The sequence below is a fragment of the Zosterops lateralis genome (assembly GCF_965231275.1).
Source record: "Zosterops lateralis genome assembly, chromosome: 13".
NCBI lineage: Eukaryota > Metazoa > Chordata > Aves > Passeriformes > Zosteropidae > Zosterops > Zosterops lateralis.
This window is the reverse complement of record NC_139773.1, coordinates 17,301,298-17,320,414: the sequence shown is the minus strand read 5'-3', so window position 1 is coordinate 17,320,414 and position 19,117 is coordinate 17,301,298. Positions and strand designations below refer to the sequence as shown.

The following is a 19,117-nucleotide window of genomic DNA, read 5'->3' as shown; positions in this document are numbered from 1 at the left end:
TTAATGTAGAGAATGCATCACCATTGCCTCAAACACTTGATTGTGCTGTTCCCAAGGGCGGTTGTTGTATTTCTTTTCCCAGATAAGCCATGTGAGCTCTTCTGCTCCCCACTGGGCAAGGATTCTCCTGTGCTGGTGACAGACAGAGTCCTGGATGGAACTCCCTGTGGGCCTTACGAGACAGACCTCTGTGTACATGGCAAGTGCCAGGTGGAGTAACTTTCTCTTGTTCTATTTCTGGTGTCAGGTTCAGCCTGGGGCAGCACTGTGTGGGTGGCTGGGTGGCTGTCCCTGAGGGGAGGGGACAATCCTGTTTTACAGAGCCCTCTACAAGTGCTCCATGGCCCTGTGTATTGGTCTGAGAATCTGAATGCTCGAGGTAGGATATTATTCCTGAACAGCTGGGAATGCTCAAAAATCACATTTGCTTGTGTGCATGGCTTGGGTGGGAAGGGACTTCTGTGAGGGGAGCAGATGGGAGGGGAAGTCTGGCCTGCTTAACTGCTCTTATTTGGCTATGAGAGGAATCACCGATGAAAGCACTGAAGCTGCAAATCAGCTTACAAATTGTCACTAGCCTGTTACAACCATTATCTTGCCAGAATTATTATGCTTTTCAGGTCCACCTGATTCCTTCTGAGAAATACTGAGGAAACTTTTCTGTACCAGTTGCTCCTTGGCTCCTGCAGCTACATGAGCCAGAGCCTTCAGATTGAATTCCCTTTTCCTTACAGTGATGGCCTATAACCATTGCAGTGATTATTTCTCTCTAACCAAATTACACACAGACCCAAAATGAGGAGTGGGAGATCTCTGTAATAAAACTTCACGGTTTGCTGAGAGAATTTGTAAAGCATTGAATGCTAAGGAGGGCAGCTCTTAGAGCTGGTGCTTCAGCTTGCTCATCTTTAATGGAGATGTGTAGACCCTGTGTAAGATGGAGATTTAATGTTTGGACAAGGGGAAGGGAGATGAGAAAATGTATATTTAAAGATCATAAAAGACAGGAAGATACTTCGAGTGGGTGCTCCTGGTGATGGGTTCAGGTCATTTGTTGCGGACAATTTGACAAGGCAGACCCTTCATGAGTTTCCTCTCTCCTGATGATGGAGCACGTGTTCAACGTGTGCTGCACACACCACAGTAGTGGGAAAGGCAGTTCACTTGGCTAAAGCAGCCTTGCCAGGGCTGGATTCTTCCTGGAAGTTCTTCCCTTTAAGTTTCTCCTCATCTAGATTTGTATCCTGTGGATACAAATACCAGGAAGTTGCTCTTCCTGGTATTAACCAGCTCACTGTATGCACCAGAGCAGCTTTTTAGCATCACCCTTTATTTCCACTCCCTGGTTTGCCCTGGGGCACAGGGCACACCAAATTTGGCATTGTTTCTGGTTTCTGTGAGTGGTTAAGAAATGCCAGTTTTTATTGCTTTGAGCCTTCCAGGCAGGGAGATAAATGAACACAATACTCACTTGGGTGTGAGAGAGGCTTTGGGGGCATAAAGCAGCAATGCAAAGAGAGAAGTGAAAAATCTTTGGATTGAATTTTTCACTGCTGCAGGAGACGGTTCCCACTGTTTCTTAACAAATGATGCTGAAGAGGCATTTTTAATTCACTCTTTCTAATTTATTCCAATGAAGAATATGAATAGCAGCAGTCTGGGGAGTCAGTACAAATTTGATTCTTTATAATACAAAGTGCTTTGCAAATAGAGCCAGGTTCATGGTGCATCCCAAGTTACTTAATTTTCCCCTGTTTTTGGCTATATCTGAAAAAAGCTAAAAAAAGCCCCATTAATAATCTTTTATAGTCAGGCCAGCTGTGCACCTCCAGCTGTGTGCCGTTGACCATTACTCTGGGCTGGCCAGTTTTATTGCTCCAAACCTTCAGAACTGCCACAAATGGTAAATCAGGCATCATGGCAAGGAACATTTTTTTCATCCAGGGAGGATCAGTAGCCAGCTCCCTCCAAATGAATTCCTTTATGAGCACAGAGCACTGGAGGTACATCACGAAAAGCAAATTGCACTCTGAGTTGGGGGCAACTGCCTTTAACTGTGCAGAGAGGTGATGACAGCTGCAGAACATTCAGTCCATTTGCATCTGGCTGAGAAAAAATGTGAAATGATCAGTTCAAGCAGAGCAGATTTGAAAGCCCTGTGAACTCATTTATAATACTCCTCTGCCATATATATATATATATATATCTGCAGTGCAGTGCTGAAAATTGCCATATGTGCCTGTGTACCCCATTTGCCACAGATACTTGTCTAACTAGCTGCCTATTAAACCAGTTTAATTGCCATATTCATTTAATTATTCCTCTCCTTGTTTCTTTACCCAGTGTAGACAAAGCCTGGCAAAAAGCATTGCAGGGGGCCTGGAGAAGAGAATAAGTGCTGAAATCAGAGGGTGGTATTACTGTTATTTATTTTCTTATGTAATCCTTCTAGTTAGAGGCTCTCAAAGGCAGGAATGACACATTGTCAGTGCAACAGACAAATTAGCAGTAACCATGCCTATGAACATCTAGCCTAGGAAATGTAATAGATCTTCTCCCTTCATTAGATGCTCCTAAATGCAGCTCGTGAATCGTTCTTGGATGATGAATGGATGTAGATTAATATGGCAGAGAAAAAAACGTTGCAAAGAGAGGAGGGTTTTGAGAAGGAAAGCAGGAACAGATTCCGTTTGGGCACTAAGGGAATTTTCCTTCTGTGGTACTTTATGAAGTTACTGCAGTTTCACTTTAAAGCTGAACTCCAATCTAAAAGGTGTCAATGAAGCCTTGGGTGCCAGCCTCACTATTCCTGAAACAAAATCATCAAAAGCAGCAGCATCTCTGTATTTATCCCTTACACCTGAAGGCAGCTGGAGTGAGTAAACTTGGTTATTACTTTGATCATGCATAGAAGCACCAAAGAACAAAGTCAGCCCTAAATTTAGCATAGGGGTTCCTAAATCACCTAGACTTTTTCTAGCCTTACTCCATGTTTTTGAGATGAATCATAAGGTCTTTATTCAATTTCTTCCTTGTTTATTTGAGTTGGTTTTGAGGTTGAACATTTCAAATGCACCATTTTTTACCAAACTAGATCCCCTGTTCAAAGCATATGTAGGTCTTTGACCTTTTCTACTCAAAATGCACATGGTCTTCTAGCAAGGAGAATTTATTCTCCCCAGAGACAGAAAATCTGTAGCAGGCTGAGAGGCAGGAGGAGGAGGAGGAGGGTAAGTGTTCATTTAGGCTTTGCAGCAGTTTGCTTTCTCTGTTGTGGACACTGCAGCCATGGGGAAGGTGGGGTAGGGCACTGCAACCTGTACCTCACACTGGGTTTATCTTCTCCTATTTCTCTTCAAGGAAGAAGTGGCTTTCAAGGAGGGGATTTTGTTCTTCCCTGAGCCTGTGGGGTGTGTGTTTGATGAGAGAACACTCATGAGAGCAGGACCCTTTCTAACCCCTTACAGTGCTTTGCTCTGTGCTGCTGAGGTTAATTCAAAACTGCTGGCAGAAGTGGAGCTAAAAAAAAGTGTCAGATGTCACAGAGCAGAGGGGTGAGGAGAAGACAAGCTGCTCAGCTGACTGTTATGATGCACATGACCTTGTGCTGGCTTTTCTCAAAGGAGGATTAGTCTGAGCCTCATGACAGCATGAGAACTTTCCAGTGGGGACTACAGATTGTGCTTCAGGATGTAATTTAAGGTCTCTGTGAAAAGAGAGACCTCCTGTACAGCAGAACTGGGCTAGAGATCAAGGGCAGTCTTTGCTGTGATTTAACAATTTAAGAGGTGAAGATGTTTTGGCTCTGTCTGGAGTTTTCTCTTGAGTGTTTTGTCGTATCACACCTCCTTTCAACTGGCTGGTGAATCCCCACGGTATGTTTAGTGATAATAAGCCACATATTAGACTATCCTGGCACAACAAAATTGTTACAGAACTACTTTCTTCTGAAAGTGATTGTCACACTCTATGGATGGGGAGGACAAGTTGGAAAGTGGACAGATTTTCAAAAATAGCTTCTGCAAACTGGACAGGCAGTGTCAGGAGAGTGCCACAGGTGGCAGAGGAGAAATTGAAGTTGCCTACTGGACCAGCTGCTGGCAAACAGTTTTTTAATACTTAGTACCCACTTTTTGCATTTGATTGATGCCTGCAGTTCTGGCTTTGTCTCCTCACTTGAGTATTTTCCACGTATTATTCATATTCCTGCATTACAAACTGTGGTACAAGATGTTCCAGACTGGGTAGCTTGTCTCCATACAACAACTTGGCTTAGCACTGAACTTTGATAAATTATTTAGTGCATGTGCACAAAATCCAGAAGGATTGTCTGAGCTACAGAAACCTGTTGTATAATTGCCTTTTTTTGTTGTTTTTTTTTCCATGTCTGGATCTGTAGCAATGTAATCTGAGGTTAAAAGGAGTATCAGGGATTTTGGTGAGTAAGGCATAGTGACAAAAGCAAGTCCTTGTTGATATCCAACTAGTTTTTGGTGTACTTTACAGTGGGGTATGAAAACAAACAAACATACTATTTCCCCCAGTTTTTCTTCCATGTTATCCCATGGGAAGCATATAATAGAACAGAAGCAAAGGAGTTCCTGTGATGGGAAAGGGCTTTGTATTATTTGCATGTTCTCTCATGAACACAGAGGTTTTGACACATAACCCTCAAGATCTGTATGTGAAAAATCAAGAATTATTGTGTCTAACACCCCCATGAGCTGCTGAGGGATCTAAGTAAAAAGTCAATGGCAGGTGGCATTGCAGATCTAAAGCAGATCGGATAATTCTGATTTAAAATAGGAGGTGTCTAACTCCTGATCCAGCAGAGCTGCTCTGATTCAGAAAATATCAGAAGGCTTGGGAAACAACAGGAGGATATTTGCTGAAGTAACTCCTGCATGGACTCCAATCCTTAGCACAAAATTTGCTGTGGAACAGAAATTGGAGGAGCTCAGAGATGAACTGGTTGATGAGGGACCCTGACCCACCTCACCCACCCCTGACAGCCACCCACAACCCTCCTCAGGGGCAGACGTGTTTGGAACAACAAAATAAGAATTCTCTTCCCCTCAGATCTGAATGTCACTTGCTCACATCTGTACATTCCTGTTTCATGTGGTTCCATCCCTGGAGGTATCAATGGACATTGGATATTATGGACAAAAGGAATTGGCAGTATAGATGAATCTGTCATAACCAGCCTGCTCTGTACATGATTAATTTGTAAAGTGGCACACGTTGCATCAATATTTATATTTGATCCATTGAGACAGCCAGTTAGTTCAGCATATGGGAAGCATTACAGTTTTGTGAGCCTACAATGTCATTTCTTGCACAGAGTGGGTGTATATAACAAAAATAATTGTGTTTATGTAGCAAAACATACCCTCACAAGCTGTATCAATTGAGCTCTTTCACAGCCATTGAAAATACAAATAAAAATATCATTAAAAAATATCCAAGCAATACAGAGAATAGTTCACACAGAAGAATCCAAGTGATATGTATTCAAAAGAGAAGAGTTTTCCTATGCTGGAGCCAGCTATGACTGAAGCTGGAAATACCACCCAACAAGCAGACTTTCAGATGTTTAATTATAAAAATGAGAAGAAGGGGGAGGGAGAGAAGGAAGGGTGGATGGAGATATCAGCTTAAAGAGAATTAATTTCAGGCCTTTGGCTCAGCGAATGTGCAGTTACCTGCCAATTTAAAGGTCAGTGGCTAGTTCCAAAATGTGGTGTCAGAGCAGGAGACTGCCTGGGTGGAAGAGCCTTAAGAAACCTGTGGACACATTTCTGACTGTCCACACTGAGGACTTGAAGCCCTAAAAGACTTATTTTCATGTTTCTTGCCAGAATTCCCATGTTTTAAAGCTGCTTCCCTTCTCAGCAGTCCATTCAAGACTGATGGAACTGAAAGTATCCAGCAATTGCTGGATGGGCTGGTCCATGGACTTTGTTCGCTCATCTGCAGGATAACTCCTGGGTCAGAAAACACACAGGATGTTATTGTTACTTACAAGCTCTTTCTTTCCTCAGAATGTAAAGCTTCCCCTTTCTGCTCCTTAATTTAATAAATCCCCTTACCTTGATTGGTTGGACTGGACAGGAAGCAACACAAAGCAAGTGTGTTGATGAAACAACTCCCTTAAACTGTTTAGATTTTAAGAGATTCTTTCTGCACTGTGAAAACCTGACTTTTGAGCAGTGAAACTTGGGATTTTCCCTTTGCATATGATGAATTAAAGCCTTCTCAGTTTGGAAAGCTTTCTGCAGGCTGAGGACAGCTCTGTAGATAAAGGATGGACAGTAGAATAAATACACAGAGCATACTGTCAGTGGGAAGCTGCTGATGCACACACCTGATGGTTTTTCCAGCCAGTGCTGGAATCTCAGGGGCTCTCACACCTTGGAGAAATCTCAATTAACACCCAAGGACTGCTGGCAGGTGCTTTGTACCCACAAAGGGGATAACCACTGTGTTCTGCCCTTCCAGTCCTGTCTCTTCCTCTTTGATCCACTTGTTTTAAGAGTTGCCATGGTGGTGGTTTTAAGAGTATTTTCCACGTGGGGAGTTCTGAAAGGATCAGAGTGACCAAGGTGGTCACTGCAATGTGTTTCTAAATGACTTTGCAGCTTTTGGAATCCACTGTCAAATCTTACCCAAAGCTGTTTCATTATATACTGTTATTAAATGTGCTGTTATTAAATACCCTTTCACTTTGGAAATGATTGGAAGGCTTGGGGAGAGGGATACAGGCTCTAATGTTCATGTAGACAACACTAAAGTGCTTCCAAGGTATTTTTCCCCCATAAAGTAGCAAGAATGCACCAATTTTCATCTTGAAGCCAAGAAAAAAGTGTTTTATTCTCTTAGAGATATTTCTTTCTAAGAAGCCATTTCCTGGCCCAAACGTGATGAGGACTTTAACTCTCAAGACCTGGATTGAGGGAAAAGTCTGGTCTATGGATGGGAGCAATGGTGCCATTGAAGAGGAGGTTACAAGGGCTATTCCAGTTCCTTCACTCACTAGGAGTAGGGTGAAGATGAAAGGTAAAAACCATTAAAGATATTGGGAGTTACATTTGTGGATTCAGTAGGTTCTTTCCATGCCCTTCAGAGAGGGTCTCTCTGAAGGGCAAAGGGCCCTTCAGTGGCCAAGTAAAGGTGTGAGGAAATGGCTTGTCTGAAGCCCAGTCTCAGATGAGGGGGGACTCAGCTCTCCCAAGCTTTGCTGGCTTACACTGGTTTCCATTATCTGGGAAACTCCAGAATAAATGCAAAGCATGTGATTGCCAACTCCCCATTCTTTCCCTGCCTCCATTAAGAGTCCTACAGACTCCTCATGTAGCTCTGGGAATAAGTGTGGTTCAACACTCATTATGTTCCCTTTATTCATCTGTGTGCTCACATAGTGCTAATAACAATGCAGCACAATAAAAGATAGCACCAGAGCCTTAAATTAAACACAGCCTTTCCAGTATCTCAGCAGGGTGGCAGGCAGGAGTTTATTTCCAGCTGCCTTTCAGCAACCCCATTAATAAATCATCCTGATTTTCCTGGAAGGAGAACTGCTGGGACATCCTTCTGTTCTGGGGGCAGAATCACGTTCAATATCCCAAAATTGTTTGTTGGACATGGGCGTGAAGTTTAGGCTTGAGAATTGCAACTGCCAGAAACTCCGCTATCTTCTTCCTACCTCTTTTAAGTCCCATTTGTACATTTATACAGCTTTTTTTCCTGCTGTTCCTGTGCACCAGTGTAGGTGCTGTGCCAGTTAATGAGCACCATTTCCCTGGTATGTGTTTAGAATGATCATCCTCTCTCAGCAGGGCTGTCCCTAATGATTTACCCAGACAAGCTCTGCACCAGCACACGGTGGAACACTGGCAGTCTTTGATTCCTGAAATACATCTGGACTCAGGCAGTGGCCAGGGTCTTCTGAAACAAGGGGAATGTTGGAGTTCTGATCCAAATTGCATTGCTTACACACAGACAGGCTCAGATAAACAGCCTGAGTTCTCTTAATATTTCCCTGCTTACTCTATTTTTCAAAATGTTTGTTGTTTTGATCATTCCCTAAGATATCTCTCCAACTTTCCTCTGGCTTCATCATAGGAAGGCAAAAAAGGGAGAGACCCAATAGCCTTGTTCAAATAAGTCTTCCTAGTGACAGTCTTGCTACTTCATTTGCCAAGAAACTGTTTATCTATGCAGAATAAATCTTAAACTCATTTTTAATAATGCAATGTCCGCTAATAACTTGCATCATGACAACGCTTATTTCAGTAGAAATTTATGTTTTAAGAGCAAATTGTCAATCATTTTGAGGGTCTTATATGGACAGAATACAATTTATCTAGATTAATGACAGAGTTGTCAACCTCAGGATCTACATATGTGGAATGTTCACCATCATAACCTGTGAATAAGGAAGATTATGGTGATAATCTCAATAGCTACAGGGATAGTATTGTGACTCTTCCCATGTAAAAAATTTCATAATTGCATAGGCAGTGTTGTGGTAGAAATTGGCTAGATATGAAACTAACCTGCTTCCATTGAACTACTCTTTCATTTCAGGTATCTTGAGCCATCTGATTAATTTTCAGGTATTTCAAAAGTTTAATTAAGAGTTCAATGTTTTCTCCCCATTCAGGTTTTCAGGCACATGTCAGTCTTGACCTCACTGCTTAGAGATGCTCTAACCTTGCAAACAAAGTAATGAGGATCTCTGGTTGTTGTCATTAGAAAATTGGCTGTGATGGGATCATTGGCTCAGCTGCCAAAGAGGATCGCTGTGGGATCTGCAGTGGTGATGGGAAAACCTGCAAAGTGGTGAAAGGAGACTTCAACCACACCAAGGGCATGGGTGAGTAACACTCACTGGGGTTCTCTGACCTCCTGGAGGAGAGTTGGGGTAGCAGTAACAGCTCTTCTTCTTGGATAGCACTGGAGTCACCTAGCAAAAGACAGCTCTAGGAAGCACCCAAGAAACACAAAACAAACCCAAACTCACTTCAAGTGTGATACCCTGTGTGCTTCTTACTCTGTCACCCAGATACCAGCCACTGCCTCTGCCTGAAATTCAGAGTGAAGTTGTGTTTCTCATTTTGACTGCTACTGGTGCTGATGATTTTAAATAGGAGACAAAATCACAGAATCTTTCCCAGCGGGAGGGAAGTTGGATTTCAGCACCATCTTTGAGGTCTCAGAATGATGCATGTTGTATATTGTAGATGATTCATGTTATAATCAGAATATCTCAGCTAAAGGAAAGAGCTGCACTCCCCTCTGAATATTTTTACTGATTCCCTGCCAGCAAAAATATCCAGTATAGGATATAAGAGCTTGGAATTAAAACTTTTCCTTTTCTTCTTAAACATTAATGTATGTACAGCTTGGTGCTTGAATTAGTCTTTGTTCCAGGGTTTCTGTACTACACTTCGGAGAACCCTGTTATCACACGTCCCAATTAACCAAAGGGAGGGAAAGCCATGTCCAGAACTTGGAAGCTGCTCTAGGAGGAAACAATTGTCCAGAAAAGAATTATTTCCCATTCAGTGAAGACAAAACTGGCATTTCTGTATGGAGAAATACATTCAACATGTGCTGCTCCAGGACTGAGTTCCACAAAGCACATGAAAATCCCCTTTAAGCACACACTTGAATTCAGTTTAGTAGCTAAAGCAGCACCAGTGCTTAGCAGCTCCCTTTAGTCCAGCTCTCAGCTCTGAAGTCTGAGGCTCTGATTTTGTTCACTGACCTCTTCCTCTGCACCCTCCTCCTCCTCCTGACCTGTGGGGCCAGCTGGAATCTGTCACCTCCTGTGAGATGCAGGTAGGATTTCCCACCTGCACCACATCTCTCTGGAGCACATTTGTGTGCTTGGCCAACCTGTTGAATGATTTCCTGCATTTGTGCCTTTGACTCTTTTGTCCCAATTATTTTTCCACCCACTTACATCAAGTCTTTTGCATTTGATCCAAGTGGTGGGAAAAATTCCTCATTTCCATTGAAAAAAACTCAGCCAATCTCCATTTCTGTAGCAGGTTATTCAGCTTTCATGAACTCCTAACATGCTGCTAAAGAGTAGCTATCTTTTATCTTTCCCAATGAGTCTACAAAACATCTTGTGCAGATAAATACAAAATTTCTGGGTCGCTGCCAGGAGGTTGCACCCGTTTCCAGCTACACAGACTGCTTGAGGTGGTGACTTTACAAGGCTGTAGGAGAAAGCAGCTTCAGCCTTAACTGGCTGCCAGGAGTCTGCAGGAGGTTTTCACCCCCAGTACCCTGGAACCTAATCAGAAAGAATTCCTGATGATTCGTGGACAATGTTCAAGCATTCAGATTCTCTGCTGATCATCTCAGATGCACAAACCTGTCAAAGTGTTGCTTTGTCAATGCAATGTTTCCAGGTTTAGCCATCTCACATAATCTAGAAGATAATTGTTTTTGCCAGTATAACCTCATAACCTTTTATTAGATGTGTTGTTTTATTTTTAATTTAATTTGGAAAGTTAATTATATTTTATGTGTGCTCCCATCCATTTCTGCTCACACTCTGCTGTTCTGCAGAATCAGGTCCTCAGGTGAACCCACTGAATTTCATGCAATAAGCAAAGCTCTGGGTCTGGGGTATCACAAGTGAACGTGGTGTTACTGAAGGGAAAAAAAAAAAAAAAAGCTTTCTTTTTTTAATTGACAGTTAAGCAAAAATGTGCAAAAATTTCATGGAAGCTGGGGCAAAGAAAGAGCCACAATATTCTGGTGATAAGCTCAAGGTTTGGGTGTGTAAATGATTGCACAGTTCAGTGGCAAATCCCCAGGACCTGGCTGCATTCCAAGTCAAGGCCAAGACCCCAAGTCCAGTGTGCTGATTTCTTATTTCAAAAGAGAATAGACTTCAAACATCAGGACATTGATTGTTTTGGAGTGGTATCTGTTTGGGGAATTGCAGCTGCAGCCTTGGGCCTTGTCCCTGCCCATGGGACTCCTCTGGTTGCAGGATTGGTCCCTCTGTGTCCTGTGATTGCAAATGATGTTGTGGAGCCCTGTGAACTGAACTAAACCCCTGCCAACTCCTTTCTGTTTCTTAGTAACCAATAGTCATTGTAAGAAGGTTTCCACATGTGTGATGGCAAAGGCAAAGGCTGTTCCCAAGTGTTTCTCGTGTAAGATACTTGAATGCTGTTTGCAGTGTCAGTGGGTGTCGGTGAAATCCTTTGGTGTTGGTTCTTTATCTTCTTTTTGTCGGATTAGATGGGGAAATTTGGTATCAGAAGCCATGGATAAACTTCAAGTCCTTTTACTGTTTTACTTGCCTTGTCAAAGATACAAAGTACAAATCCTTTCCTTTCAGGGAACCTGTGTGAAAGGAAGCCAAATTTTCATTCACCAAGAGAAAAGAACGAGGTCTATTTTTTTCCCCAACTTTAATGTCACAGAGGTTCTGCCACGCTGGTGGGAAAGATGGTGGAACCTTCAAAGTGCCTCATAGGAGGTCCAGCAGTTCAGCTCTTACCACCTGTGATCCAACTGGAAATGGACTCCATTTTTCTGCTGGAGAGGAAGTCCCAAGCCTTTATTTACAATGCTAAACATCACATACACTTGTGTGCAGCTGGCTGTCTTCAGCAGACCAGCTGAATGCACTGTTTAGACTGAGGTTTCCTTTTGACTGGCAGCATGCCCTGTACCTATTTCTACAAAATGATTTTTCAAAACCAAACACAGAGTTGTTCTGCAGTCCACCTCTGTCACCCTGCCACTGGACAAGGGACCTAGAAATGAAGGACAACTCTGTGACTCCTGTCTGTTGGGGAGCTGACTTCTCACTGACAACTTCTCCAAGGCTGTGCCTGTAATGCTCAGAGACTTGGGTCTGTCTCTTGATTTTTCTTGGGTTTTATTGCATGTGCTGTTTGTCCAGCACTTATTAGAAGAAATTTGATCAGTAGTGCTGTTGTGCTGGCTGGGAAGATCTTTAGCCAACACAAAAATGACTTTTTTTATCAACAGGGTGCACATGTAAATTATGAGAAAATAGAACTCTACCTAACCTTTAACTCAGAAATTCCTTATACAGGTTTCATCAGAACATGCAAGTTAGAAATCCCAGTAAACAACTTTGCAGCAATGGTCAGAGGCTTTGAAATTTATCCATGGCTCTTCAGAGAATTGATTTTCTTACAAATGAGCTATCCCATGGCTGGAAGTGGACAGGTGCCAATGCAGGACTTATTCTCAAGCTAAAAGCAAAGGAGAATCATCACAGCTATTCAGAAAATAGACACAGAATTTGCACTCCAGTGTAACACAGCACTCAGCAAAAGCTGCAACGTGGGAAGGAGATGGAGTCTGAGATGCTCAGCTGATGCTTATCCCTGAAATACCATGGAGGTTATGCTGGCCTTGGCTGGCAGGTAGGCAGGACAGCCTGATCTCCTTGGCTTCTACCGTGAGGTGTTTGCTCAAAGCACTTTTGGGAGGTTTAATAATGGGCTGGGCACTGTTGACTTTCTCACACCAGATTTTGGTGTGTACAGGGCTAAGGTAGGAAGGTGCAGTGCCCAGGGATTGGTACTTTCAGCCATGGGATAATTTTTCCTTCACTTCAGAGTCCATGTTTCACTGCAGTGTGAACCAGAAGAGTTTTGCAGTAGATCAGTGGCATTCTGAAGTTCACACTAGACTTTCTGTTCTTTCTGGGAGTAATAACAATGGCTAACAATGGATTTTTCTGTGTGGGCTGCTTTCCTCTTGCAAATCTCTCCAGCATTTAAATGAAGATACAGTAGCCACTGTTCACATATTAATCTCCTTGATGACAAAGCCACCTCTTTGTTCTGGTGTCTGTCCTAATACGAGTTATACCATAAAATTTGTATCTAGGATTTGCTTCAATCACAGTCTTACATTCCTGAGACACTGATGTAATGCAGATTATCCAGAAAGATTGGTGTGTGCCAAAGTAACTGTTCCCAAGGTGGACTACACTGCATACAGCACTATAAATTATCAAATAATGAAGTTCTCCTGTTGTATTTTCAAAGCTTCATCTTAACAGGCTGATTTATGGGTGAAATTACTAAGAACACTGCCTGATAGTTGCCAAATCTCATCAGTCCTTAACCAGTTCCTCATTTAAAGCAGAACTTTAAGCCCAACCTTGCAAACCTCAGCCTTGCAGACAATTATCCTAAGACCTAACAGAGCTTTGAGAGTCCTTGACTCGGGGCCAGCTCTGAGACTTTTTTTGGTCGTTCTAGCTGACACTTGATAATCTTTCTGGCAATCTGCAGTTACAGTTTGCTTAATAAAATGTGCCTGGAAAACACTGGAGGTGTTTCCTGGTGCAGTTATCTCAAAGATCAGGAATCTGTGACCAGAAGCCTCCCACCAGCTCTGAGGACCAGAGTGGAATGGTGGAGACAATCCAAGTTTGTACCTGTGGCAAATCTGCATGGGTGATATCCAGTCTGTTTGCTGCAGAATTCCACCACTAACTCACCCAACATTGCTGGAGATAACAAATGAGAGTGTCCAGATGCTCCTGGTGGGACATGCCCAAGGATTCTGCTGCATCTCTGAGAGGACAGGTCAGATCCAAACCCCTGCAAAGCATTTGGCATTTCTCTAACAGGAGAGTGAAGGTCACCAGTCAGGTTTGTGGCACAGGGAGTTAACACTGTGTTTCTTCATATTCAGGAGCTGTGAGTGCAGCCCCCTAAAGCCATCAATCAGGATTAGAAATTACACAAGGAGAAAAAATCTGGTGTGAGACCAAACCAAACAGTCTCCAGAACTAATACTCTATTAATAGCTCACACTTCACTATTTACTATTGTAAAAAGTAACATAAAAATCACTTTTCCACGTGGTATTGCTCTCATGGCACAGTGATGAAATGAGTGTATTTATGGCTTGAGCTGAGCCTCCAGCACAACTCCAGAGTTTGCTCACCTCTAAAGCAGTGTGACACACTCCTGGCTGCAGGGGACAGATCCAGACTTCACTGAACTTAGTAACTGCTGTCCACTAAATTCAGAGTAACTTTGTCTCCAACCCCTGCATGATTTAGCTCTGGACATTTCTATCTGCTTTAAAAAATAAGTAAGTAAATAGTCCTTTAGTAGGTACATTAAATTACCTGAAACTTGGGCATGTTCCAGACTGGCTTCCTAACAGGGGTGTTCAGGGGTGTCTGAGGAGCTGTTTCCCTATGACAGACTGTCACTGGTCACACTTTTGCTGTGTGTTCATGTCTTGAGTAGTTGTTGGTTGGATTTATATGCAGCTGCATGGGGTGCAGTGGGGATATCTGAAACACTCTGTATTGACTGATTTGATATCTCAGCTGATGGAAAACCAACTCCTGGCAATGTCTTAAGATAAACCCCAACATCTGTTTGCTCTGATTTCATAACAGATTTCAGTATTGCCTTTGAAAAATTGATCCTGGAAGTAATGATTTTTCCTGGTGAAACCCAGGCTGGAACAGCAGCTGGGAGAGCCTCTGCTCTGGCTTCTGTGCACAGACAAGGTTTGAGCTCTTCTGCCCCTCTCTCTGGTTTTCCTGCTAGGGACGAGTGACTATTTCTGAGGTATAAAGGAGAAGTAAGTGATGAGGAACAAGTGCAAAGAGAACTGAGCTGAAGGGTCAGGTGAAAGTGTCATTCAGATACAACAAATCAGGGAAAGAGGGAGCCTGTCTGGCCCAAGTCAGACACCCACCCTCTGCACCTGATGAAACCCAAGAGCTCAAGCCTTACTCATGAAATGAATATTCAGGAAATGAATCCACTGTCTGAGACCCCAAATCTGTCTCACTCCATGTCACAGTGGCAGGAGAATCACTTAGTCCTGAGGTGCAAGAGGCTGTCACCATACTCCTTTGAGTCCTCCCTGTATCAGCACAGCAAAAGCAAGGCTGTTCAGCTGCACTTTAATCCCTAAAATAGCTGAACTATAGTAAGTGCTGGTAAGTGCTAAAGGAATCACTGCTCCCTGTGCCAACACTTCTCCAACCCATTGCTCTAGACAGCCCACAGTTCCCATACAGGCATCACTGATACAGAACAGCTTCACAGAGCCCTTTAAAGCAAGAAAAGTGGATGAGGGAACATACAGGATAAGCTGCTTAACATCTAAAAGAAAGAGGACAGCAATAACCCGAAAAAGGTGCCAAGTGATACACTGCAAAGTAAACTGGGTGGCCAATTAGAAGGAATCAAGTCATGGTTGTGATGAGATTAGTGTCATCTACAGAGGCCTGATTCAAAGTCCAGTGAAGCCAGTGGAAAAACTCTGCCTGGCTCTTTGAAATGGGTCCTGGTGTTCCTCTGCTTTATTATTTAAAGACATCGCTTCCACCCCATGGAGCAAGTCTGTAACTCCACGTCTCCATAGTGGGAGAAAATAGGCTACATTTCCTTGTAGTTCCTGCTTATTCTTACTCTATTCTGTGAATCAAAATTGGTCTTCAAAAAAATCTTTACAAGTAACCAATGGTCAGTCCTGAAGAAATTTCCAGCTCTGTTATTGCATTAAATCTGAGCTGTTGAATTCTTAGCAGCCCAGTGCAAGGAGGTCATTTCAAATGTCTGTTCTGTGCAGTGTTGCTCCTGGCAGTCACACTTTGCAATGTCCTTGTGCATCCCTGTCAGTACTGCAGGAAAACCAGAGTGGTTTGAAGGGTGCAGATCTAATAAGAGCTAATGAACAAGCCTGAAGTCACAGCTGAGCAGCACACACGCATTTGAAATGCTGAAATAACTGCTGAAATGTTACTCATGACCACGCCTGTCACAGCAGTGAGAATTGGCTGCCAGCACAGGGATCTCATCTGGAGTGTTTCTCACTCAATCCCCAGCCTGGAGTTGAGTTTTTCACGGGAGATATGGGATGGCTGATCCTGCCCTGCCTTAATTCAGCCCTTTTTTGTTGCTGTAGGTTACATCGAAGCCGCTGTGATCCCTGCAGGTGCCCGGCGGATCAGAGTGGTTGAGGATAAACCTGCTCACAGCTTTCTGGGTAAAAAGACAAAAGAAAAAAAAATGTTTTGATTAAAATTTAGCTCTGTTTTCCTTTAAAAATGACCCTTCTCTAGGTGACCTGTAAGGTTTGTTGCTGCCAGAGAGGGGCTGGTGATTTGAGTCTTGCTGCAATCTCTGCTTTTGTGGCTCAGGGTCATGACGTTTGTGATGTGATAGTATGTGACACTTACAGGCCCTGTGCAACCTGGAAGGACCAGAGAGTACTTTTATATACAGACAGAAGAGTTCCTGAGCAGAACTTGGCAGTGGCTTGCACAGAGCTGCCAGGAGCACACAGCACTTCAGGAGGGAGTGGGGAGGAGAACAGTGTGTTTAGAGAAGGGAATGGCAGAGGTGCTGATAGGAAGGCGCCCAGCTCAGTCTGAAGCAGAGGCAGGACAGGGCAGCTGATATCCCTCAGTAACCTGCTGCCATTTCCTACAGCAGCACATTATTTCTCTTTGCTATACCCAAGACCTGATCCTCCACTCTGAGATGGGCTTAGCTGCAGCCTCTAGTCCACTTGCCTCTGTTTTATCAGGCAAAAAAATAATTGTTTAATCCTCTTGTCATTTCTACTTCTGCATTCCTTTAGAGGGGAACAGGCATCCTCTCTTCCTTTTCCTATTGGGAAAAAAAGGGTTCAGACTTGGCTAATGGGTAAGATTTGTATGTGAGGTTGTTGTAGGGCAGAGTCTGTCAATGAATTTGTTGTTCAGTTACTCACTGCATAAAGGTCAGAATGGCACTTGTAAAGTGTAGCCAGTCAGTTACACTGAGGATCTGTCAGTCTGGTCTTCTGCCTCTTCTCTCCAATGTTTGGGGCATTTCTTTCTCTGTCATTATTGTGCAATAGATAAAGGAGTTTATCCTTATCTACTTCTAGGGAGTCCAGGTCACAGAAATGCTCATACCCCATAGCCCTGAATTTACACAGGAAGCCTGTGGAAGAGCAGAGGCTTCAAGGAAAATTGCCCAAGATACAAAAAACCCCAACATGTGAAAGGTCCCTGGCACAATCAGAGCTGCATGGCCATGGAATTACTTCCAGAGAGGCAGGAACTCTGAGAGGATTGCAGAGCTTGTCACACTCTGTTTTATGGAAGAGAAAACTGAGGTGTTGCAGCTGCTTATGGCTATGCAGGGAGTCAGAGCAAAGCTCAGACCTTGGTTTCAGATTTCCACATCTTTTTGCTTATGATTCTTCATCTCCAGCCAAAAGGAGATGTTAATATCCAGCACTGGAGTATTGGATGCTGCTGAAGGCATTTGCATAGTGGTTGTTTGAGGATTTCAGGTCTAGTGCTATTGGTTTTCTGCCTTGAGATGTTGCCAGAGTTGGCACTGTCACTGGGAAAGATGCTTTTGTTCTCTTTCACTCCAGATTCAGGGGAGAAAAGGAGGGCAAATTATGTAATTCAGCTGCTCTTTGATCAAAACCATTGGCATTTGTGCCACTTCTTGGTAGGAAGGAATATCACCACTGCTCCTATTTCCATAATGCTTTAGCCAAGCCTGCCAGAGGATCCCGCCTACACGTGAGATGTTTGACATAGCAAAGCCTGGTGGAACAATGGGAGCCAGTGTTTCTTTGGGTTTTGCAAGTGCTCTGCCTTCTGGAAACCAGCCTTTTTGTTTGTCTTGGTGGTGTTTGCACAGGGTATTTGGGCTTTGGCAGATAGCAGAGCACTGAAAGTCTTACGTGGAGTTAGAGACTGCCCTTCCTTGGGACAACATAACCTTGACTAAAGCAGATGGTTCCCCACTGAGTGGGGAAGATTAGGATTGTGTATTTTTGAGAGCAGGAGTTGGCCCTGTTTGCATCACATAAAGATAGATAAAAATCTGGCTCTTTTAAAGCTTTGAGTGCTTTCAGCCCTTTGGTTCATGGTCAGGAGCCAGGAGAACCTCTCTAAGCTTTCCAGGGTTTTCTCTTTCAAGGAACACTCAACACAAAGAAAAGATACCAAATGTCTTGCTGAACTGAGATGAAGAATAGCAGCAGGGGGGTTCCAGTAGGACAATAAAGATGACCAAGAAAAAAAATTCCCAATCACTCTTAAATTCAAGTCTGAGTGTGGAAGGATTTTCTATTTCAATAGCACTGACAAAGCTGAGTCAAATCAGGTCCTATTTCTGCTCAGAACCAGGTACAACATTTTGGAAAGAAGCCCAGCATAATTTAGAATCATTATTCCATGTGCTGGGAGTAGTGCCTGAAGAATTTCCCTCCACCTACAGGCAACCCACGCTGGCTGCCTTGGCTGGCTGTAACTCTTAAAAACCACCTTGAACAGGAAATGCCTGGGCAGTTTGTGTCCACAGGCTGGGAGGCAAGGAGGGACCCAAGGTGGAAATAAAGATCTGACTAGGTGCCAGGTTTAGAAGTTGATTGTCCAGTTCCTGCCTTCCAGCCAACAAGAAAAACAGAAGTTACAGGTTGTTGCTGGGGTTCCTATTCCTCCTACTCTTCTACTGCACAAGTTTGAGTTTAATTCTGTCACTTCTGGGGCTGGGCAGAGCCAACCAGTGGTTGAGTGTGACAAAAGCCATTGGAGTTCCCTGTGTCTGAGACATGGAAGGTTTTGTAGCTGCAGCAGTGATCTTGCTGATGGGGCAATGGAGGCAAACAGCAGTGAAAACACTTTGGCCCAAATGCTCTGCTGAGTATCCAATGCAATTCCTGCAATCCTCAAGGAGCACCTTTGAGAACAGGTGTGTTTCCAAACTCTCCATCTCCTCAGCCATAAGGGACCAGTGCGTGCAGAAATCAGAATCAAACCCTGACCAGGAAAGAGGTTCACAAAGATGAAACATTGGTTTTCATCAGCAAATTATCTCCCTTTGATGGTGAGCTGGAACCAAAGCATGACTTAAGTCACTGAACCTCTTAGACAGTTGTGAACACGTACTGGGATATCTTTCCTAGTCAGCCATGCTGCTTGGAGATAGTTCTATCTCATGCACAACTTTGATTAGTCATGTCCATGGCTCCTCAGGGCCAGTGTGGTGGCTGCTTTGATCTGCCTGGAAGCCACTAGGACTTGGCAGAGGAAAGCAATCCTGCTTCA

General features: G+C 43.4%; 1 protein-coding gene across 1 annotated transcript in view; it reads left to right on the top strand.

Moving 5' to 3' along the window:
* ADAMTS17 (ADAM metallopeptidase with thrombospondin type 1 motif 17) overlaps positions 1-19,117 on the top strand; it is a gene marked incomplete at its 5' end in the record, with an annotated part of 146,476 nt that overhangs the window by 84,804 nt on the left and 42,555 nt on the right. The window contains 3 exons of the mRNA XM_083870662.1: positions 83-210; positions 8,758-8,878; positions 15,964-16,044. Coding sequence (XP_083726788.1) covers positions 83-210; positions 8,758-8,878; positions 15,964-16,044 — 330 coding nt within the window. The remainder of the gene's footprint in view (positions 1-82; positions 211-8,757; positions 8,879-15,963; positions 16,045-19,117) is intronic.